This window comes from Lissotriton vulgaris, chromosome 5, assembly GCF_964263255.1.
Source record: "Lissotriton vulgaris chromosome 5, aLisVul1.2, whole genome shotgun sequence".
NCBI classification, from domain to species: Eukaryota; Metazoa; Chordata; class Amphibia; order Caudata; family Salamandridae; genus Lissotriton; species Lissotriton vulgaris.
Window position 1 is genome coordinate 1,887,365,356 of NC_141693.1, and position 24,654 is coordinate 1,887,390,009.

The window sequence follows — 24,654 nt, forward strand, 5'->3', positions numbered from 1 at the left end:
CAAAAGAACGCATTGGTCAACACATTAGAGCACTACAACACCAGGACACCAGATATCCCATGGCAGTACATACGGCCACATACCTCAATCAGGGTGCAAAAAAACGCTTTTCCTTCTTCGTATTTGATATCTCAGCTGACAGCAACAGAGGTGACAACAGAGAACTGAGGCTTAGGCGTCTGGAGGCCACATGGATCATGCGCTTACAGACAGTGCAACACGGATTAAACACTGACCATGAGCTGCATTACTTTCTGGGTGAATAAACCCCCAACACTGAACTTTCTTTGACCTGTTTCTGTCATGTGTTAATGCATGTTTATCCCCAACTTTTCTTTGAACAGAGAAGGTTGTCACACATGTCACCTCCCACTACAGAATGTCTTGTCATGTCAGCATCTACCAGTTAACTTATGCATTTGCTTTGTGTGCATCCCATCTACTACTACTCTACACACAACCTCAATTGTTTGCCTTATGTTGTGAATTGTGTATTAACTTCATCAGCGTCAACATTGTGTTCCTCTCATGCCGTGTAGGCTGCTTTCCATCACAGGAGATTTTGTCATGTCACCTACCATCAGTTTACCAGCACAGCTGCGTAATGTATTATTCTTTCGCTGTTATTTTTACACACGATCTCAAGTGTGTGCTTATTGTCACTAATTCTGTCCAGTTTCTAATTCGTTAATGTCACCATTACCTGTGTACACACACCTGCATTCCCTGAGACTGCCACTCTAGTATTTAACCCCCCCTCTTCTATCCAGTGTGGCTGACCCCTTCTTAATATACCCACTTGTGTCTTTCTTTTATAGTCATTCCACATGTGAATCATTTCGTGAACGCTCGCGGCACCCATTTTGGGCCCTCCAGGTCTTTCAACTACCGTGGACCTACCCTGTCACGGTCTAGTGTCTTTTTTTTATTTTCACCATGCATGCGCTTTTCTGTGTGACAACTTCTGCTGTTGTTTGTCTGCAGAAATCTTTCAATCAAATGTGGAGGGAGATGGAATGAAGATCCATTCAGTTTCCAAAGTACATATGATAATCAAAAGGAGAATGGATCACTTGTCCTGCACTTAGGTATGCAGGAAACTATGGAGGAGGGGGTGTCCCGATATAAAAGACCCTCATGCATAAAAACCGCTACTAGACTGACTGAGGAACTCACAGTGAGAATTGAGATCCTTGAAACCAAACTGAATAACACTGTGAACATCACATTATACAAAAATAGACTAGACGAAATTAACAAAGAAATGAGTGATACCCACGAATACCTGACACAATCTAAATTGCAAAAATTAGCAAAAGAACTAAAAAAATTCTCCATTGAAAAAGTACACCCCTATAGTAGCAAAGACTACAAAACTGATGATAATGCCTCCAATTATGGATCAAACAGTGGCGCATCAAGTACAGGAACGGACCAAGGAGGGGATGACCTCAACAACTCTAACAGGAACTATTATCATAATAAAAGAGAGAACCGACGAGGACGCAATTTTTGCCGCCCTCCTTTCTTCCAAATGGGCAATCAAGGCATGCCTTTTCAACCTTTCAATCCTCACTTCCAAGGTTGGATGAATCCTTACTTTCAAGGTCCCCAGATGATGAATCATCAGATGTAACATCAAACAAGTCAGAATTTCCAACAACGGATTCCTTTTTTAGGGAACGGCCCCACGCCACAAAGAACACGGAGGAGAGGAGTGACCTGGTCCGACCAAACCAGACAGGTGCAAACAAGAAGTGTGACCAAAGCCAAGACCGGAACCACCACGAATCCCTCATCGTGAATCTCACTGAAAAAATTCTGACCCCAGATGAAGAAAATGTGCTCAATAAAGGACTCGGATACGTCCCTACACCTAAGTTAGATGTATTCAGAACCAAATGTGAAGTGTCAGAATTCTGCAGAAAATTGAAATTGAAAGCTTTCTTTAAAGGGGATCAACCACCGATCAGAGAAGGACACACAACTCTAAGTAATAAATCATCCTTCTGTCCCCTCAACTCGCAGATTCCAATTGAAATCCAAACCTTTGAACAAGCTATTTTTAAAGGAATCGATGAACTGGCGAATACAGTCCAAAAACCCTTTCAAAATATCACAAGGCTGGAACAACAGGCATTAAACACTCTAAAGAACGACCGAAACTTAGTCATCAAACCCGCCGACAAAGGCGGAGGAGTAGTTCTCCTGACGGCTGACGGATATAACCAACAATGCATGGAACTTCTATCAAATGAAAAATTCTACAAAGTTTTAACAACAGATCCTACTCCAAGATTACAAAGGACCATCTCAATGATGATAGATAGAAGAGGGAGAGACCAATAATTGGATCTCCAAAAAAGAAGGGGAGTACCTAGAGACCAAGGCACCACGAATCCCCTATTTTTACTCCCTCCCGAAGACACACAAAGGGCGAGTACCACCACCCGGATGACCAATTGTGTCAGGAATCGGCTCAATTCTGGAACCCCTTTCCCAGTTTGCAGACCAATACCTTAGACCACTGGTCCAGAAGACTCCAACATATCTTAAGGACACCAGAGACCTCCTGAACCAACTACGCAACATTGAATACTCCCCTACAACAATGCTTCTGTTTGGATTTGATGTAGAAAGCCTGTATACTAGCCTTCCACAAGGCAAAACAATGGAGACCCTCGAACATCTACTCTTCAATTCCACTTGGACATACAAGACTCCCAGACACTTCGTACTGGAATGCTGCCGGCTGGCACTCATGGAAACTTTTTTTCAATATAAAGACACGCTGTACCTGCAATGTCATGGTACCTCGATCGGCAGTACATTTGCCCCCAGCGTGTCAGGACTATACGTCAGCGCCTTCGAGGACCAACACATTCTTAATGAAAGCACCAATCCTTTTCATCACCAGATACTGTTTTGGAAACGGTACATTGATGATATTTTTGTCATCTGGCAAGGAGACCAGAACGACTTACTGGATTTCCACACCTGGCTTAATCGGAGAGACGAGTGCCTAAAATTCACCTATAGTGCGAACAACAAGAGCATCGATTTCCTAGATGTAACCATCTATGCGGAGGCCAACACTCTCCAGACCCGAACCTTCTTCAAGATCACTGCTAAGAACAGCCTTCTCTCCTTCAAAAGCTTTCATCCTCGACCGCTGAGGGAGAACTTACCATATAGCCAGTTCCTCAGGTTGCGTCGAAATTGTAGCGATACTTCTGAGTACAAATTCCAAGCAGAGGATCTATGTAAAAAATTAGAAGCTCGAGACTATCCACAGAAAGTTATCAATAAGTGTAAAAAATGTGCCAGGAATCAGAACCGAGAGGCACTACTTGAGAATGTAACAAAAGAACCCTCTGAGGAAGTCCTTACATGCGTTACCACGTACAGCCCAATGACGAACTGCATAAAGAAAATTGTAAACAGAAATTGGCGAATACTGACATCAGGTAACCTTTCGTGGCCAAAACCAAGGTTTGCAAACAGGAGAACCAGGAATCTAAAGGATATGTTGGTCCACACGAGACCTGCCCCAAGAATACCCAGAGAACAGACCAGCTTCTGGGGCAATCCACAAGTGACAGGACACTACCCTTGTGGCTCCTGCTCCGTATGCAGTCTCACGAAACCCACTAAAGAATTACAGCTACTGCCAGATTTTAAATGGACCCTGAATAGCCACACGAATTGTAATACCACCCATGTGGTTTACATGATCACCTGTCCATGTAACCAAAGATACATTGGCATGACCTGCAGAAAAAGCCAAACAAAGACTATGTGAACACCGTAGTAATGTTAAATGCAAGAAGAGCACAACAAAAATGGCCACACATTATTTGGAACAGGGTCATACTGTACATGATCTACAATGGGTCATTCTTGAGACCTTACATAACAAAGATCACAACGCAGAAAAAACCCTTTTTTGAAAAAGAGCAAAGGTGGGTGCATAGACTTAAAACTGATAGCGAAGGACTGAACGATAACATACCATGGCTCAGCCTCACAAAAAGATAAGAACACCTCCCGTTTTTATGAGATAATTCAAAATCCCTTTTCTGACTCACAGAATACCGTCTAATGTTGACACATGCTAGCGAAATAATCCTCAGAGTGCCCCCATAAGACAAGACAACCGTAATATACGATTACTGCTTGCAACTAACATAATATCACCATTATCATTAATGCGAGCATCTGATTACTTTTTTCCAAACGCGTCAACCTAACAATTGTTGTGCCACAGAGACTTCTCCTCAATACTTGATTTATACTGGCACTGAAATGTGTCAAAACAGTATATACCCAATTAACCGTGTAGATGGACATAGGTTAATAATCCCAGGTCCACGCACGAGATAACATTCGCATTGTCAAACTTTCATTACATTCGTGTATTTACGCTGTAAAATCTCACGATAATGTACGCCCTTCTATCGCTATTATTTCGAGCAGAATGACAAACACAAGATCACCCTAACAACGTGAGCACAGTCCAATAGTATTGTTACGAAATTTGTCCCCGCCTTTAACCTTGACCCGGAAACAGCACTGTCTGTTTCCGGATCGGCTTGAGCAGCGCACACAGCAGAAGCCAGGCGCGGACGCAACAGGTAGAAGGAGGCATGAACATCACCACAACCGCAAGTATTTTAGAAAAACCATGTTACAAGAGTTTTCTTTCTCCCCAGTCCCCCTGAAGCTCTACGGTCCGATTGGAGCGCGAAAATCAAATGAGCGAGGTAACAATTTTACGGAGGCATTTATTAACATAATCCGTCAGGGTCACACTCAAAATCACTCACGATATGACACACCTGACCCGCACGCCCCGAATTTGCACTGTTTCACATGTTATCAAATGAAAGACATTCTTGCAAATCCCTCACGATCAAACGTAACGATAGTTCCACTATCACCTACCCAGAGAGACAGAATGATGCAGTGAATTGCCTTGCACCATCGAGTAAATTATTAGTACCTGCATGCACCACCAACTGCAAGCATGCTATAGTCCTTTGCATGAGCTTGGAGTGTCGAAGAGAGAGTTGACGCTACCATGATTGTTAACCGGTCAATGAAGAATTGACATTTTTAAGTTGTTTATAACTCTATCAAAGATAGATAGATTAAGCAGATTTCTGCTTGGTGTGTGTCTCCCAATACCCCTTCCCCTCTGTGTGTTGCAAAACAAATGTGTTTAATCTTTGCAGGTACATTGAGACCTTCATTGACAGAGAAACAGGTCAACGCTCCTATTTCTTCTCACCTTTATGAGCACTATATTTGTTTATCTTGTTTTCCTCACGTTATTCACTTAACGGTCCTGATGAATGCCTATAAGTCCTAATCGAGGCAACTAAGGCAGAAACATGTCGACCTTTTTTTAAAACTTCCCCCCACTTTTTATGATCATTATACTCTGAGTGCATCTTATACTCATAATCAAGTTCATAGTTGCACTAACGTAAGAGTTACCAGACCCGAAAATCAGACCAATAAAATCCTCTTCTGAACTTTCAGGTCTTTTTAATACCCTTATCACTGGCTCACTACTGCATCAACCTTGGGTAAGAACCTCCGGGTGGAGGCTGCATAAACAAAATCGACCTAATAATTATGCACACACGTGATCCAAGAGCGGAGAATCAAGATATACCGCTTTAGATACCAACACCCATATCACGTGCATGAGGGTCTTTTATATCGGGACACCCCCTCCTCCATAGTTTCCTGTATACCTAAGGTTGTGCAGGACAAGTGATCCATTCTCCTTTTGATTATCATGTCTGCAGAAATCATCACCACTTGCCCCGAGATCACATGGGGCACCACTGATCTCGTCTCTTCTCCTACTTATTCTTTTCCCAGGTCCTATTGTACTCAGGCCCACAACGCCCTTCTCACAACCCCATTCACAGGGGCCCACCACTTTGGGCCACCATCCCAGCAAGTGTTTTGATGTGGACCACTTGGTCCTCCTTGACCCCTGGGCTGGGTTGGAATCATCACCAGCCTTGCGGTGAGCCTCAGTTCTTTGTTTTATTTTACTGTTGTCCTTTTCCACACCTCGTGGGCCTCATGACCCGACAGCCCGGACACTCCGCTCATTCCCGTTTTATGCTCGTCTCTCCCTCTCCTTTGACACCACCTGCTCTATTTACAGCGCCACACAGGTATTTAATCCCACCACCATTGGTGCAGGGACACTCAATTTTGAGGATGATCGTTTTACTCTCATGATCACATGGCAGTCTCCCCCTCCCTTTTTTTGTGGCCATTCTTGATTCCTTCTATTAGCCACTATTTTCCGAGCGACAATGTACAATACCTATGAGACAGCATTTGTTCAGCATCATGATTATACCATTTTGCGTCTCAATGTGTTTGAAGCAAAACCAAAGGGAATGATGGACGGAGTGTTGAACATTGCAAGCACTCACCCCCAGTCAACAGATCTGGGTTTAATCCATCACTGTTCTTTAGCCCACTCTGCCACCCCAGTTCAGACATGGCCATATGCAAATCAGTCTGATCCTGTGCCTCATGGGAACAGTCCAGCCCAAACTGCCAAGCTATGTCTTCCCTTGACCGGAAACAAGCATCCTGGGATCGGTTTCTGGCTAATCAGCCATCATCAGCCAGGCTAGCTTGAAACCAGTGGCAAAGTGAGCAAGGGACCCAAGTCTGGGCATACCCTGCTAACTTAGGGCGAACAAAGCAAAACCAAGGGGATGATGGACGGAGTGTTGAACATTGCAAGCACTCACTCCTAGTCAACTGATCTGGGTTTAATCCATCATCATTCTTTAGCTCACTCCGCCACCCCAGTTCAGACATGGCCATATGCAAATCAGTCTGACCCTGTGCCTCACGGGGACAGCCCAGCCCGAACTGCCAAGCCATGTCTTCCCTGGACCAGGAACAAGCATCCTGGGACCTGTTTCTGGCTAATCAGCCGTCATCAGCCAGGCAAGCTTGAATCCCGTGGCAAAGTGAGCAAGGGACCCACGTCTGGGCATACCCTGCTAACTTAGGGCGAACAAAGCAAAACCAAAGGGGATGATGGACGGAGTGTTGAACATTGCAAGCACTCACCCCAGTCAACTGCTCTGAGTTTAGTCCATCATCATTCTTTAGCTCACTCCGCCACCCCAGTTCAGGCATGGCCATATGCAAATCAATCTGACCCTGTGCCTCATGGGAACAGTCCAGCCCGTTCTTTTTGCATTTGTCACCCCGAGTGGAACGGGTATGCTCAGACGTGAATCCCGTGCTCTCCATGCCACTGGAGTCAAGCTATCCTGGCTGATGAGCACTGAAAGCCCGAAACTGGTCCTAGGATGCTTGTTTCCTGTCCAGGGAGGACCTGGCCTGGCAGTTCGGGCTGGACTGTTCCCATTGGGCACAGGGTCAAGACTGATTTGCATATGGCTGGGTCCAAACTGGAATGGCATGGTGAGCAAAAGAACGATGAATTTAGGCCTAGATCTCTGTACTGGGGTGAATGTATGACATTGTTCTGCATTCTGTCCATCAATTGTTCTTTTTTAATTTGTCACCCAGAATGATACGGGTATGCTCAGATGTGAGTCCCGTGCTCTCCATGCAACTGGAGTCAAGCTATCCTGGCTGATGAGGGCTGAAAGCCCAAAACCGGTCCTAGGATGCTTGTTTTCAGTCCAAGGAGGACCTGGCCTGGCAGTTCGGGCTGGACTGTTCCCATTGGGCACAGGGTCAAGACTTATTTGCATATGGCTGGCTCCAAACTGGAATGGCATGGTGAGCAAAAAAACGATGGATTTAGGCCTAGATCTCTGTACTGGGGTGAATGTATGACATTGTTCTGCATTCTCTCCATCAATTGTTCTTTTTGAATTTGTCACCCAGAGTGGTACGTGTATGCTCAGATGTGAGTCCCGTGCTCTCCATGCAACTGGAGTCAAGCTATCTTGGCTGATGAGGGCTGAAAGCCCAAAACCGGTCCTAGGATGCTTGTTTCCAGTCCAAGGAGGACCTGGCCTGGCAGTTCGGGCTGGACTGTTCCCATTGGGCACAGGGTCAAGACTGATTTGCATATGGCTGGTTCCAAACTGGAATGGCATGGTGAGCAAAAAAACAATGGATTTAGGCCCAGATCTCTGTACTGGAGTGAATGTATGACATTGTTCTGCATTCTGTCCATCATTTGTTCTTTTTTCAATGTGTTAGAAGCATTAAAGAACATGTTTTTTAACTGCGTACATGATACCTATTGAAGTCACCTCATCACTAATATTCACCACGTATTAATATTGTGTCATGTAGCTATTGCGCAATGTTTTCTCCGCGACACAGGCATGATGATTTCATCACAAAAGCGGTTCATACACCAAGTCACCCTGATATTTATCTTTTTCACTTCTGTGAGTAGGGTTTCCACATATCATGGGTGATTCTGATCCACATTCCCCTTGCAGTGTTTTAATTGGTTTAGCAACAACAGACTCTGTGATTTTTCCTTTTCTTTACTCCATGTTTTGTATCCTCCCCAGCCCTGAAGAGTCACGGGATAGTTCCCTAATGTGACAAAACATGTGTCGGCTGGTTGTTTTTTGTTGATGCATCATTAAATACTTTTGAACAATACATTGGTGTCGACCACAGAGATTTGAACTATATAAGACATTAATACCATTGTCATATCCCCATTACGTGCCCCCAGACCTGTGTTCGTATGACTCCAAGGTGTTTGACACCAAACACGACATGTTTCCATGCAGCCATTCTAAAGTCAGCATTTACCGCGAGGTTATGATGCACTTAAGAGTATATGGTTTGGCTGCATCACAAACAACCCTGAAATAAAGATTCTGAAAGCTGCAGAGGGGCTCTGCTCATGCATGTGCACCCTCTCACATGAAGCCAAGAACCCTGCCTTCAGGATTGGTAAGGCCTGCCGTAGGGGTGACTGATAGGTTTACATGTGCAGTGATATGGAGATATACATGGAACCTATATCTCAGTAAGGGGTGCCTACACCACCTTACACAGGCTGCAGTAGCAGACCTGTTGTGTCATTTTAACAGGCTTCCCGGGGGTGGCATAATACATGCTGCAGCCCTGGTAGGCCTCTGGGGTACCTATGCCCTGGGTACATAGTATACCATATACTAGGGACACACAAGGGTACCCCAGAATCCAATCTGAAGTGTACCTAAAGTACGTGTAATCAATTTAGAGTAGAAAGCAGATAGACTGGGGTCCTGATTAGCAGGGCCTCAGTCTGACTAAGTCGAAAAACAGTGAAACATCAGCAAAAAGTGGAGGTAACCATAAGAAGCAGATCCTATCCTCCTACACCGCCCCCCAAATGCAGGGACATTAAACTGACTTTGACCAGTTGAGTCTTCATGTTCTAAGTCGAAATATCTGGAGAGTCCATCTGCATAGGCATGGTTACTCCCAGGTCTATGTTCCACTGTATAGTCCATCCACTGTAGGGAAATGGACGACCTCAAAAGTTTGGGGTTTTCACCCTTCATCAGTTTTGACCATAAGAGGGGCTTATGGTCTGTCTGAACAATGAAGTGAGTGCCAAACCAGTATGGCCTCAACTTCTTCAGAGCCCAAACCACAGCAAAGACCTCCCTCTCAATAGCTGACCAACGTTTCTCTCTGGGGGTCAGCCTTCTGCTAGTAAAAGCTACTGGCTGGTTCTGACCTTCATCATTCAATTGTGACAGTACAGCCCCTACCCCCAACTCAGATGCATCTGTTTGGACAACAAATTGCTTGGAGTAGTCTGGGCTCTGCAGAATGGGAGCAGTGCACATGGTCTGATTCAGGTCATCAAATGCCTTTTGACAGCTGACTGTCCACTGAACCTTTTTGGGGATTTTCTTAGTAGTTAATTGATTCAGGGGTGTCACTATGGAACCGTACCCCTTGACAAATCTTCTGTAATACCCAGTCAGGCTCAAGAAGGCACTCACCTGAGTCTGTGTAGTTGGAGAAATCCAGTCCATGATTGTCCAGCATTCGCTCTGCAATGGTTGAACGTGGTCCCCACCACAGGGTGGCCCAGGTACACAACCTGACTCTGCCCTATCTGGCACTTGGTGGCTTTGATAGTGAGGCCTCCCTTTTGCAGGGGCTCTAAAACATTGCTCAGGTGGACCAGGTGATCCTTCCAGGTGGAGCTCAAGACAGCAATATCATTTAGATATGCTGCACTATAGGCTTCCAGACCTGTAAGGACTTTGTTCACCAACCTTTGACAAGTGGCAGGTGCATTTTTCAAACCAAAGGGCATCACCACAAATTGGTAGTGTCCACTAGGGGTAGAAACGCTGTCTTTGGCTTTGCATCATCAGCTAGTCTGATTTACCAGTAGCCAGCTCTCCGGTCAAATCTGCTCTGATATTTGACTGAGGCCAAAGTATCTAGGAGCTCATCTGCCCTCGGGATTGGATGGGCATCAGTCCTAGTAACTGCATTGAGACATCTGTAGTCCACACAAATCCGCATCTGTCTCTTGCCATCTTTGGTGTGAGGTTTATGCACAAGTACTACTGGACTAGCCCAAGGGCTATCTGAGGGTTCAATGACTCCCAAATCCAACATCTTTTGGACTTCTGTCCTGATACAGTTCCTGATATGATCAGGTTGCCTGTAAATCTTATTTTTAACAGGCAGACTGTCCCCAGTGTCGACTTCATGAGTGCACCACGTAGTCTGACCTGGAGTCAGAGGAAACATATGCCTATACTGATTGACACCTGTCTGCCATCAGCTTGCTGCTGGGCAGTGAGGCTACCTGCCAGGGCTACACCATCTACTGACCAATCATCAGGGTTCTGTGAGAGAAGGTCAGGGAGTGGATCACTCTCTTCCTCCTGTCCCTCATCAGCAGCCATGAGCAAGCCCATGTCTGCCCTGTCAACATATGGTTTCGGTCTTTTGAAATGGAGTACCCATTGGGGGCTCCTGGGAGTTCCAAGGTCTACTAAGTAGGTAACCTCTCCCTTCTGTTCAACAATTGTATGGGGGCCACTCCACATGTCCTGGAGGGCTGCTGGGGCCACAGGCTCCAACACCCACACCTTCTGCCCTGGCTGGTAAACAGTCAGCACAGCCTTTTGGTTATGCCAGACCTTTTGTAATTCCTGACTAGCCTCAAGGTTTTTAGTTGCCTTTTTCATGCACTCTGTCATCCGGGAGCATAGACCAAGTACATAGTCCACTATGTCCTGTTTAGGGGGTTTTAAAGGTAACTCCCATCCCTCCTTCACTAGACACAATGGACCCCTACCTAACAGGATGTCCAAACAGAAGTTCAAAAGGGCTGTAACCAACCCCCTTCTGAGGAACCTCCCTGTAGGCAAATAAAAGGCAGGGCATAAGTATGTCCAATCTGCGCCTACGCTTTTCTGGGAGACCTTTAATCATGCACTTTAAGGTTTTGTCGAATCTCTCAACTAAACCATTGCATTGTGGGTGATAGGGTGTGGTGAATTTGTAATTCACTCCATACTCCTTACACAAAGCAGTCAAGTAACTAGACATGAACGTTGTACCTCTGTCTGATACTACCTCTTTAGGGAAACCCACTCTGGAAAATACTCCCAAGAGGGCTCTTGCCACCACAGGTGCTGTAGTGATCCTAAGGGGAATAGCTTCTGGGTACCCTGTATCATGGTCCACCACCACCAGGATAAATCTGTGCCCAGAGGCTCTCTGATGATCCATGGGACCGACTATATCAATCCCAACCCTTTCAAAGGGAACACCCTCCACAGGTAGTGGTATCAGGGGGTCTTTTTGGTTCCACCTGCCTTCCCACTGGCTTGACAGGTGACACAGGAGTGACAAAACTCACTCAGCCACAATACACTGAAGACTGTCTGGGAGGTGGTCACACCTCCCTGGGACAGGAAACCTATTGTCCAGGCATCCCCTGCTGGAGTTTCGTCCAGCAGCAGGAGGCCAGACTCGTGTCTGTGGCTGCAGCATCCCTTTTGTGATGCCAGATTTCTGTTAAGCTGATACCGGGTATACTGGTGGTGCCATGTTTCTCCCTCTAGAAGGGTGGAATCATACCTCCCACACCAGTTACTGGTGTGGAGGTATGATTCCAAGGTGATTGACACCAAACACAACATGTTTCCATGCAGCCATTTCAAAGTTAGCATTTACCGCAAGATTATAATGCACTTAAGAGTATATGGTTTGGCTGCATCACAAACAACCCCGGAATAAAGATTCTGAAAGCTGCAGAGGAGCTCTGCTCATGCATGTGCACCCTCTCACTTGAAACCAAGCACCCTGCCTTCAGAATCGGTAAGGCCTGCTATAGTGGTGACTGATAGGTTTACATGTGCAGTGATATGGAGAGATATAGGGAACCAATATCTCAGTAAGGGGTGCCTAAACCACCTTACACAGGCTTGACGGGGAGCCAGTGCAGGTCTCTCAGGTGGGCTGTGATGTGGCTACGGCGGGGGATGTCCAGGATCAGGCGTGCTGAGGCGTTCTGGATGCGTTGCAGCCATCTCAGGAGCTTGGCTGACTTTCCTGTGTATAGGGCGGTTCCGTAGTCCAGCCTGCTGATGACGAGGGCCTGGGTGACAGTTTTTCTCGTTTCGGTGGGGATCCACTTGAAGATCCTGCGGAGCATTCAGAGGGTGTTGACGCAGTGCTGTCGGGCGACGTGGGCGAGGGGTGCCATGTAGATGTTGAACAGCGTTGGGCTGAGGGATGAGCCCTGGGGTTTGCCGCAGATGATCTCAGGTGGCCTTGGAGCGGAAGGGGGGGAGGCGGACGCTCTGAGTTCTGCCGGAGAGAAAGGATGTGGTCCAATCCAGGGCCTTCTCTTGGATTCCGGCGTCATAGAGGCGTGTTCGTAGTGTGCGGTGGCAGACCGTGTAGAAGGCGGCTGACAGGTCTAGGAGGGCCGCTGTATCTCCGCTTTCAAGCAGGGTCCTGATGTCATCAGTGGCGGCGAATAGGGCGGTTTCGGCACTGTGGTTGCTGCGGATACCGGACTGGGATGGGTCCAGGATGTTGTTCTCCTCGATGTAGCAAGTCAGTTGTTTGTTGACGATTTTCTCGGGAACGGAAGCAGGGATATGGGTCGGAAGTTCTTGAGGTCCTTGGGGTCCGCCTTGGATTTCTTGAGTAAGGCGTTGATCTCGGCGTGCTTCCAGCTTTCCGGGAAGGTTGCTGTCTCGAAGGAGATGTTGATTACTCTCCTGAGATGGGGTGCGATGGCTGTGCTGCCTTTGTTGAAGATGTGGTGAGGGCAAGGGTCTAACGGTGATCTGGAGTGGATGGTGTTCATGGTCTTGCTGGTGTCCTTGTCGTTGACGCTGGTCCAGGCGAGCAGGCAGTTGGTGCGGATGGTGGTTGTGGGGGCGCTCGTTGTCAGGGTGGTCGCGGCGCTGAAGCTGTCGTCGTGGATGTTGGCGATCTTGAGGTGGAAGAAGTTGGCCAGTGAGTCGCACAGGTCTTGCGAAGGCGGGATGTCGTTGGTGTTGGAGCTGGGGTTGGAGAGTTCCTTCACGATGTTGAAGAGCTCTTTGCTGTTGTGTGCGTTGTTATCTAGGCGGTCCTTGAAGGAGGCCCTCTTGGCGGCTCTGATGAGTTGATGGTGTTTGCGGGTGGCGTTTTTATGCGCTGTGTAGCTGTCCGGTGATCGTTCGCGGAGCCAGTTCTTCTCCAATTTTCGGCATGTTCGATTGGAGGCCTGGACGTCTTCGGTGAACCAAGTGACTTTCTTGCTGGTGTGGCTGTTGGAGGGTGACTTGAGTGGGGCGAGGGTGTTGGCGCAGTCTTCGATCCATTGTCTGAGGTTGCGGATGGCAGTGTCGGGATCGGTGGAGTCGGCGGGTGGGTTCTGGGTGAGGGTGGTGGTTAGCTGTTCTTCGGTGACTTTGCCCCAGCAGCGTTGAAGCATCTGTTGAGTGCGGTGGTGCGTGGTGGGCTTCCTGAAGGTGAAGTGGATGCAGTGGTGGTCGGTCCAGTGGGGTTCGGTGGTGTGGTTGAAGGAGACGTGGGGGCTTGCGGTGAAGATGGGGTCGAGCGTGTGGCCAGCGGCGTGGGTGGGTGTTGTCACAAGCTGTCTGAGTCCGAGGTTGGCGAGGTTGTCGATCAGGGTGGTGGAGTTGGTGTCATTGTTGTTCTCGAGGTGGAAGTTCAGGTCTCCAAGGAGGATGTAGTCTGTGGAGGCGAGGGCGTGCGTGCTGATGAAGTCGGTGATGGAGTCGCTGAACTGGGGTCGGGGTCCGGGGGGGTCTGTAAACGAGGGTTCCTCTGAGGATGGTGTTGGGGTCGGTGTGGATCTGGAAGTGCATGTGTTCGGCAGTGCTGAGGGTGTCGTCGGTGTTGGTTAAGACTCTGAGGGTGTTCCTGTGGACGATGGCGATTCCTCTTCCTGTTCTGTTGGTGCGGTCTCTGTGGGTGATCTTGTTGCCTTTTGGGATGGCTACGGCGATGTCGGGTGCTGAGGTGGGGTTCAACCAGGTCTCTGTCAGGAAGGCGACGTCCGGGGAGGTGGAGTCAAGAGGGTCAGAGTTCGACGGCGTGTTTGTGGGCGGAGCGGGAGTTGAGAAGGATGCATCTGAGGTAGTTGGGTTCCTTGGTTGGCGGTTTGGCTGGCCGGATGCTGGTGAAGCTGCAGCTCCGGCAGGTGAAGGGTCCATGGGTGCGCTTCGGGGTAGCTTGGTAGCAGGTGTGTTCTCGGCCGGTGTTGAGTGCGTGGAGGATGCTGGCATCGCAGCTCAGTCGGGCATCATTGCATCCACGTGGGCCAGGGGTTCTGGCGCTGAGCGCAGTAAAGGAGCGGATGGGCGCAGACGACTTTGCCTTAAGCGCGCCTTAGGTGCGCCAGCGGCGCGCCCGCTGCGCACGGCTGTGCAGCGGCCGCCATAAGAAGGGGAAGTGGGAGGGAGGAGCAGCTGGGAGGGGGGAGCGACGAATGGGCGAGCGGGGGGTGCGGGGCCGCAGGGGACGCAGCGGCGGGAAGGCTGGGAAAAGGACGACGAAGGGGAGAGAAGGCGCGTAAACAGAGACAGAAAGCAAGAGCCAGTACAGTAAACAGGGGCAGATGCAGTACAGTGATGCAATAAAAAAAGATAACAGAGCACAAAAAATAGAGCACAATAAGAGCGATAGCAGAGCACAGAATGGGGCACAAAAAACGATAGCAGAGCACTAATGGGGCACAAAAACGATAGCAGAACACAAGATGGGACACAAAAAACGATAGCACAGCACAAAATGGGGCACAAAAAACGATAGCAGGGCACAGAAATGAAGCACTATAAAATAACAGCAGAGCACAAAATAGAGCACAATAAAGAACAGCAGGGACAAACATGCAGCCTACCACTGGCCACCAGGGATGAGGCGCAGGTGGTAGCCTGCGGGTGGAGGCGGGCCTCGAACTCTGCACCAGGGAGCAGCTGGACTCAGGAGCATGGGCACAGTCAGGTGGAGGTGCGCGGCCTGGGGAGCGACCTGCCTGGAGGCAGGTTCAAGGGTCGTAGAAACAATAATTAAATCCTATAGTCTTTCCTTTCAAACCAGCAATATTGTCACATCGTTCACTTTACAACATTTTACAAAATACTCTCAGCTTGAGGTCAGAGAAAGAAAAATAAACACCAACCTCCCTTTTAAGAGAAAGCAATTTGTTGGAAGACACATACCGACATATGACCTCTGTCTCTGGAGCACAGTGTGATAAGATAAAAACTAAATGTAAAGGCATCTTTATGGCTCATTCACCTTCTGAGATCCTGCATAGTTGTTTTGGGGGTGCTGCAGCCTCCTCACTGCGTAGTGGAGGCAAGGAGACGGACCTCACCCTGGGGTTGGGGGCGTGGTTAGCAAACGTCCTACCGTGTGTAACCGAGTTTGGGGGGGTGGGAAAGAGGTACAGACGGGACCTCACAGAGGCAGAAAACAAACCACAACTTCTCAACAGCCACACTACTTCCAAACCTCCACCATGAGCTCCGCGCAGTGGGGTGCTACTAGTACCAGTCTTCAGTGGCACTGAGCACAAAATAATCACTCATACCAACCTCTCTGCAGACTGCTCGCTCCGTACTCCAGGTATATCTTCAGGTACTTGATGCACATCCCCTCCAGGTAGTCCTTCATTTGCTTTAGGATGAACCTCTTTGAGTTCCAGCTGTCTTGTGTTATCTTGGCCGCATCCATAGCCGCGGTGAAGGTCAGTCTTTCCTTGTCGAAGCTGAGGAAGTGGTTGCTGTCCAAGGCAAACTGGTAATCCCCCGAGATGGAGCCGTCATCATGAAGCTCACACCTGGACATCCACTGGACAATATGGAGACCTGAGGGGGAGAGAGGCATAGACAAGTGAGGAGCTGAAGGAGCAAAGTGAGGGTCCGAGGGCTAAGCGTGAAGTTCAGAGGGGGAGCGGAGAAGAGCAAGGCCCCCGAAGAGAATAAGGGCCAGAAGAGAGAGTGGTACAAAAGGGAGATGCAAATCAGTCTGACCCTTTCAATATAGACATGTCTGAACTGGGGTGGCAGAGTGGGCTAAAGAACGGTGATGGATTAAACCCAGATCTTTTGACTGGGTGTGAGTATTTGATTGGTTCAGATGCTCCGTCCATTACCACCCCCTTTTGTATCACTCTCTCTCCTGACCCTTATTCTCTTCGGGGGCCTTGCTCTGCTCCGCTCCCCCTCTGGGCTTCAGATGCTCCATCCATTACCACCCCCTTTTGTACCACTTTTGGCCGCCATAATTGTGGCAGGGTATGCTCAGACGTGAGTCCCTTGCTCACTTTGCCACTGGATTCAAGCAAGCCGGGCTGAAGACGGCTGGAGTGCCAGAAACCGGTCCTCGGAAGCTTGTTTCCGGTCCAGGGAAGGCATGGCTTGGCATTTCGGGCTGGACTGTTCCTATGAGGCACAGGGTCAGACTGATTTGCATATAGCCATGTCTGAACTGGGGTGGCAGAGTGGGCTAAAGAACGGTGATGGATTAAACCCAGATCTTTTGACTGGGTGTGAGTGTTTGATTGGTTCAGATGCTCCGTCCATTACCACCCCCTTTTGTACCACTTTTGGCCGCCATAAGTGTGGCAGGGTATGCTCAGACGTGAGTCACTTGCTCACTTTGCCACTGGATTCAAGCAAGCCGGGCTGGAGACGGCTGGAATGCCAGAAACCGGTCCTCGGAAGCTTGTTTCCGGTCCAGGGAAGGCATGGCTTGGCAGTTCGGGCTGGACTGTTCCCATGAGGCACAGGGTCAGACTGATTTGCATATAGCCATGTCTGAACTGCGGTGGCAGAGTGGGCTAAAGAACGGTGATGGATTAAACCCAGATCTTTTGACTGGGTGTGAGTGTTTGATTGGTTCAGATGCTCCGTCCATTACCACCCCCTTTTGTACCGCTTTTGGCCGCCATAAGTGTGGCAAGGTATGCTCAGACGTGAGTCACTTGCTCACTTTGCCACTGGATTCAAGCAAGCCGGGCTGGAGACGGCTGGAATGCCAGAAACCAGTCCTCGGAAGCTTGTTTCCGGTCCAGAGAAGGCATGGCTTTGCAGTTCGGGCTGGACTGTTCCCATGAGGCACAGGGTCAGACTGATTTGCATATAGCCATGTCTGAACTGGGGTGGCAGAGTGGGCTAAAGAATGGTGATGGATTAAACCCAGATCTTTTGACTGGGTGTGAGTGTTTGATTGGTTCAGATGCTCCGTCCATTACCACCTCCTTTTGTACCACTTTTGGCCGCCATAAGTGTGGCAGGGTATGCTCAGACGTGAGTCACTTGCTCACTTTGCCACTGGATTCAAGCAAGCCGGGCTGGAGACGGCTGGAATGCCAGAAACCGGTCCTCGGAAGCTTGTTTCCGGTCCAGGGAAGGCATGGCTTGGCAGTTCGGGCTGGACTGTTCCCATGAGGCACAGGGTCAGACTGATTTGCATTACCTTGTACAGACGCTTAAGGCTGCTCCCGAGCGGTCACTCTTTTAAAACTTTTAAAACTTTAATATTGCTATTGTTCAATAGAATTTCCCCTTGTGTCCATCCCCCCCCTCGAGCCAGATTTTGCACACCTTAGGGGCTGATATTAATTTTTAGGACACGCTAGCACCTTCATCATTCTTACCCCGCTTCCCAGGTGGGGCTTGGCCGTCCTCGAGGCTAAGTTCACCGGGTCCCGGGTTGCTGTAGTTGGCGGCCATCTTAGGTTGGGCGCTATTGGACGAGCGCTCTAGTCGCTCTACTTAAGGAGGGGCTCTCTACCAAATCGGGAGATTACCTTGTACAGACGCTTAAGGCTGCTCCCGAGCGGTCGCTCTTTTAAAACTTTTAAAACTTTAATATTGCTATTGTTCAATAGAATTTCCCCTTGTGTCCGTCCCCCCCCCCTCGAGCCAGATTTTGCACACCTTAGGGGCTGATATTAATTTTTAGGACACGCTAGCACCTTCATCATTCTTCCCCGCTTCCCAGGTGGGGCTTGGCCGTCCTCGAGGCTAAGTTCACCGGGCCCCGGGTTGCTGTAGTTGGCAGCCATCTTAGGTTGGGCGCTATTGGACGAGCGCTCTAGTCGCTCTACTTAAGGAGGGGCTCTCTACCAAATCGGGAGATTACCTTGTACAGACGCTTAAGGCTGCTCCCGAGCGGTTGCTCTTTTAAAACTTTTAAAACTTTAATATTGCTATTGTTCAATAGAATTTCCCCTTGTGTCCGTCCCCCCCGCTCGAGCCAGATTTTGCACACCTTAGGGGCTGATATTAATTTTTAGGACACGCTAGCACCTTCATCATTCTTCCCCGCTTCCCAGGTGGGGCTTGGCCGTCCTCGAGGCTAAGTTCACCGGGTCCCGGGTTGCTGTAGTTGGCGGCCATCTTAGGTTGGGCGCTATTGGACGAGCGCTCTAGTCGCTCTACTTAAGGAGGGGCTCTCTACCAAATCGGGAGATTACCTTGTACAGACGCTTAAGGCTGCTCCCGAGCGGTAGCTCTTTTAAAACTTTTAAAACTTTAATATTGCTATTGTTCAATAGAATTTCCCCTTGTGTCCGTCCCCCCCCTCGAGCCAGATTTTGCACACCTTAGGGACTGATATTAATTTTTAGGACACGCTAGCACCTTCATCATTCTTCCCCGCTTCCCAGGTGGGGCTTGGCCGTCCTCGAGGCTAAGTTCACCGGGTCCCGGGTTGCTGTAGTTGGCGGCCATCTTAGGTTGGGCGCTATTGGACGAGCGCTCTAGTCGCTCTACTTAAGGAGGGGCTCTCTACCAAATCGGGAGATTACCTTGTACAGACGCTTAAGGCTGCTCCCGAGCGGTCGCTCTTTTAAAACTTTTAAAACTTTAATATTGCTATTGTTCAATAGAATTTCCCCTTGTGTCCGTCCCCCCCCCTCGAGCCAGATTTTGCACACCTTAGGGGCTGATATAAATTTTTAGGACACGCTAGCACCTTCATCATTCTTCCCCGCTTCCCAGGTGGGGCTTGGCCGTCCTCGAGGCTAAGTTCACCGGGTCCCGGGTTGCTGTAGTTGGCGGCCATCTTAGGTTGGGCGCTATTGGACGAGCGCTCTAGTCGCTCTACTTAAGGAGGGGCTCTCTACCAAATCGGGAGATTACCTTGTACAGACGCTTAAGGCTGCTCCCGAGCGGTCGCTCTTTTAAAACTTTTAAAACTTTAATATTGCTATTGTTCAATAAAATTTCCCCTTGTGTCCGTCCCCCCCCCCCTCGAGCCAGATTTTGCACACCTTAGGGGCTGATATTAATTTTTAGGACACGCTAGCACCTTCATCATTCTTCCCCGCTTCCCAGGTGGGGCTTGGCCGTCCTCGAGGCTAAGTTCACCGGGTCCCGGGTTGCTGTAGTTGGCGGCCATCTTAGGTTGGGCGCTATTGGACGAGCGCTCTAGTCGCTCTACTTAAGGAGGGGCTCTCTACCAAATCGGGAGATTACCTTGTACAGACGCTTAAGGCTGCTCCCGAGCGGTCGCTCTTTTAAAACTTTAATATTGCTATTGTTCAATAGAATTTCCCCTTGTGTCCGTCCCCCCCCCCTCGAGCCAGATTTTGCACACCTTAGGGGCTGATATTAATTTTTAGGACACGCTAACACCTTCATCATTCTTCCCCGCTTCCCAGGTGGGGCTTGGCCGTCCTCGAGGCTAAGTTCACCGGGTCCCGGGTTGCTGTAGTTGGCGGCCATCTTAGGTTGGGCGCTATTGGACGAGCGCTCTAGTCGCTCTACTTAAGGAGGGGCTCTCTACCAAATCGGGAGATTACCTTGTACAGACGCTTAAGGCTGCTCCCGAGCGGTCGCTCTTTTAAAACTTTTAAAACTTTAATATTGCTATTGTTCAATAGAATTTCCCCTTGTGTCCGCCCCCCCCCCCCCCCCCCCTCGAGCCAGATTTTGCACACCTTAGGGGCTGATATTAATTTTTAGGACACGCTAGCACCTTCATCATTCTTCCCCGCTTCCCAGGTGGGGCTTGGCCGTCCTCGAGGCTAAGTTCCCCGGGTTGCTGTAGTTGGCGGCCATCTTAGGTTGGCCGCTATTGGACGAGCGCTCTAGTCGCTCTACTTAAGGAGGGGCTCTCTACCAAATCGGGAGATTACCTTGTACAGACGCTTAAGGCTGCTCCCGAGCGGTCGCTCTTTTAAAACTTTTAAAACTTTAATATTGCTATTGTTCAATAGAATTTCCCCTTGTGTCCGTCCCCCCCCCTCGAGCCAGATTTTGCACACCTTAGGGGCTGATATTAATTTTTAGGACACGCTAGCACCTTCATCATTCTTCCCCACTTCCCAGGTGGGGCTTGGCCGTCCTCGAGGCTAAGTTCACCGGGTCCCGGGTTGCTGTAGTTGGCGGCCATCTTAGGTTGGGCGCTATTGGACGAGCGCTCTAGTCGCTCTACTTAAACGGTCAGTCATGCTTCCGCGCAGCGGACGCGGGCAGCGGACGCACCGGACCTGCGCCGGAGGTGCGCCAGAGGTAAGCCCGTTTGCGCCCGTTCGCGCTCGGTCGGGCTCAAGGACCAGAACCTCTGACCGATCTTCCAGCTGTTTACAGACTTACTCTCGCCTGACTCTCCTTGCACTTAAGAGTATCCTGCCACCCTCTTGCACTCATTCTATAAACCTAGCGACGTGTCGTCCCTCCTGTCAACACTGCCCGTTTAGAACTACGGAAGCGGATATTAATACAACTAAAGCAGAAGGCGTCCTGAAAATGGCTTTGGTCAATTGCCGCTCATTACCTAAACATGCTACTGAAATTTCCTTGCTAATTCAAGATCTTGGACTTGACATTCTCTTTTTAACTGAAACGTGGTTGGGATCCACGTCTGGCCCAGATATCGTCCAGGCCCTTCCTCCGGGATATCTGATCCAACGCAGGGACAGACAACTTAAAGTTGGAGGAGGGATAGCCATAGTATATAGGGAGCACTTAATCTGTCGTATGATCGACAGCTCCATCCCTGACTGTGAAAGTGCACAATTTGCTATCACTTTATCCCCAGAAGTGTCATTTTCTGGACTTTTAATTTACCGTCCACCTGGCGCTATTGGACAATTTCTGGAAGGAATAATCGAATCAACTATAGAGTTGGCTAGCAGGGTCTCAAATTTCATAGTACTGGGAGACTTGAATCTTCATTTCAATAATCCCTCAGATACTATTGCCACAGAATTAACCAAGGATCTTGCGGCATGTGAACTGAATCTGATAGTCTCACATCTCACCCACTCTAAAGGGAACCTTCTAGACCCCATATTTTCAAACATTGTGGACTTAACATCAGCCGAGCCATACCCTATTCCTTGGACAGATCATATGGTCATTCCCTTCATATGGAATACGCCCATACCCGGTCCAGCAAAACTGCCCAGTAAAACTCTGAGTAGGCGGTGGACGAAATTAGAAATGAATGAATGGGTAGAGGCACTGAACACAAGCGAACCCCAGGCCAATCAGGATATTGACAGGGCTAATGTGGACTTCAACAAATGGATTGAATCATCATTGGATAAGGTGCTTCCAAAAATAAACATCTCCAAAAAGAAAGGCTCCACTAAACAACCTTGGATTACTTCTGAGCTAAGGTCCCTAAAACAAGAATGTAAACGGTTGGAGAGACAGTGGCGAAAACATTTTGAGGAAGAGAAAAAAAACAAATATAGACTCTCTCTAAAAAAATATAAATCTGCTCTTAACGTGGCCAAATCCATCTTTTACGCAGAAAAAATAGAGATCTCTGCCAATGCCCCAAGAGAGATGTTTAAGATAGCTAAATCTCTGTTAAAAGCCCCCGACCCGACATCATCACCACTCTGTACGGAGGAGGCTGACGCTCACTGCAACAATCTGGCGAATTTTTTTGCTGAAAAAATTCAAAAGATCCTCCTGTCCCTCCCTCCTCTACCTTTGGAAGAACCTATCCTTCCTTTGCCAGACAATACTGACATTATTCTGCCTTGCCTCTCTTTCTTTTCCCCCCTCAGTACTGAACTTCTACCCTCGCTTTTCAACTCTGTAAAAAGCGGCTCTCCGCTAGACCCTGCCCCTATGAATATTCTAAAGCTAGCCCTGCCTAATATCAGTACATACATCATCCATCTAGTTAACACTTCACTTGAATCCGGAAGGGTACCTCAAGACTGGAAACTGGCCATGGTTAGGGCCTTGTTAAAAAAGCCACATCTCGACCCCCAAGACTTTTCCAACTACCGTCCCATTTCCCTGCTCCCTGGCATTAGTAAACTTGCCGAGAAATGGGTAAATAAACAATTAGCATCCTTTCTGGAGACCCATAACCTGCTCCATCCAACCCAAACCGGGTTCCGGAGAGGACAGGGAACGGAGACGGCACTGTTGAGGGTGGTAGAGGATTCCAGGAGGATTCTGGACGCAGGTGGCAGCGCGGCCATTATCCTCCTGGACCTCAGTGCCGCCTTCGACACGGTGAACCACCGTGTCCTCCTGTCTCATCTCAGAAAGCTGGGCGTCAAAGGCAGGGCACTCATGTGGCTGGAGTCCTTTCTTGGCGATAGATTCTTTAAGGTCTTTTCAGAAAATAGCTGCTCCCCATCAATGCCATTACAGTGTGGGGTGCCACAGGGTTCCTCCCTTAGCCCCACACTGTTTAATGTTTATATGGCGCCCCTGGCGGAAGTAGTAGCTCCCTTTGGGATCCAACTGGTAAGCTATGCTGACGACACCCAGCTAGTTGTCTCTCTCAATCAGGTGGAGTCCCCCCCCCTCCAGGCTTTGCCGTTGCCTGGAGGCGGTAGCAAACTGGATGGACTTGTCCCACCTGAAATTGAACGGAGGAAAAACGGAGCTGATGCTTCTAGGAAAACGAGCCATATTTAACAACGTGATACATTGGCCCTCCTGTATGGGCCCAGGACCCACTCCAAAGACCGAGATAAAGAGTCTCGGGTTTTGGTTGGACGCAGAGTTGTCATTTAAGATCCAGGCAAGGAAGACAGTGGCCACCTGCTTCGGACTGCTGAAAACAATTCGGAAAATCCTTCCTCAGCTACCCGAAACAGCAAAGAAAACCACAGTCCAGTCCCTTGTTTTATCCAGGCTGGATTATGGAAATGCGCTCTATCTTGGAGCCCCCGTGTCGGTTATCCGGCAACTTCAGGTTGTCCAGAATTCCGCAGCACGGCTACTCACGGGCACTAGCCATCGTACATCAGCCAGGCCCGCACTCTGCACCTTGCACTGGCTCCCCATAAAGGAGCGAATCCATTTTAAGACACTCTGCACGGTCCATAAAACACTCTATGGAAGTGGCCCCCCCATTCTAGATGACATGATCAGACCATACAAACCTACTAGGAATCTTCGCTCGAACCAACAAAACCTGCTGATAGCTCCTAGGATCAGCAGAGCCCGCACAGGAAGCCGTCTGTTCTCGCACAATGCGGCTGGGTTGTGGAATGCTCTTCCTCCACCTCTTCGCCAAGAGCCTAACCTCCTTGTCTTCCGGAAAAAGTTAAAAACTCTTCTGTTTCCAAAAACTAGATAATACAGATCTGCATTTTTAATCCACCTCTGTCTGGTCAGTCTTAAGCGCTGGGATGCTCCCGAGAGGCCATGCGCTATAGAAGAGCCTTTTAATAATTTTAATTTTTAATAGCCATGTCTGAACTGGGGTGGCAGAGTGGGCTAAAGAACGGTGATGGATTAAACCCAGATCTTTTGACCGGGTGTGAGTGTTTGATTGGTTCAGATGCTCCGTCCATTACCACCCCCTTTTGTACCGCTTTTGGCCGCCATAAGTGTGGCAAGGTATGCTCAGACGTGAGTCACTTGCTCACTTTGCCACTGGATTCAAGCAAGCCGGGCTGGAGACGGCTGGAATGCCAGAAACCAGTCCTCGGAAGCTTGTTTCCGGTCCAGAGAAGGCATGGCTTTGCAGTTCGGGCTGGACTGTTCCCATGAGGCACAGGGTCAGACTGATTTGCATAGCCATGTCTGAACTGGGGTGGCAGAGTGGGCTAAAGAACGGTGATGGATTAAACCCAGATCTTTTGACTGGGTGTGAGTGTTTGATTGGTTCAGATGCTCCGTCCATTACCACCCCCTTTTGTACCGCTTTTGGCCGCCATAAGTG

The 24,654-nt window shown here is 48.9% G+C and overlaps 1 protein-coding gene across 2 annotated transcripts in view; it reads right to left on the reverse strand.

Annotated features, from left to right (window-relative positions):
* The window catches only part of LOC147717629 (major histocompatibility complex class I-related protein 1-like), a 348,562-nt gene that overhangs the window by 221,072 nt on the left and 102,836 nt on the right, over positions 1-24,654 (reverse strand). For both annotated transcript variants that reach the window (XM_086924423.1, XM_086924424.1), the window contains exon 3: positions 16,089-16,361. In XM_086924423.1, the coding sequence (XP_086780549.1) occupies positions 16,089-16,361 (273 nt within the window). The remainder of the gene's footprint in view (positions 1-16,088; positions 16,362-24,654) is intronic.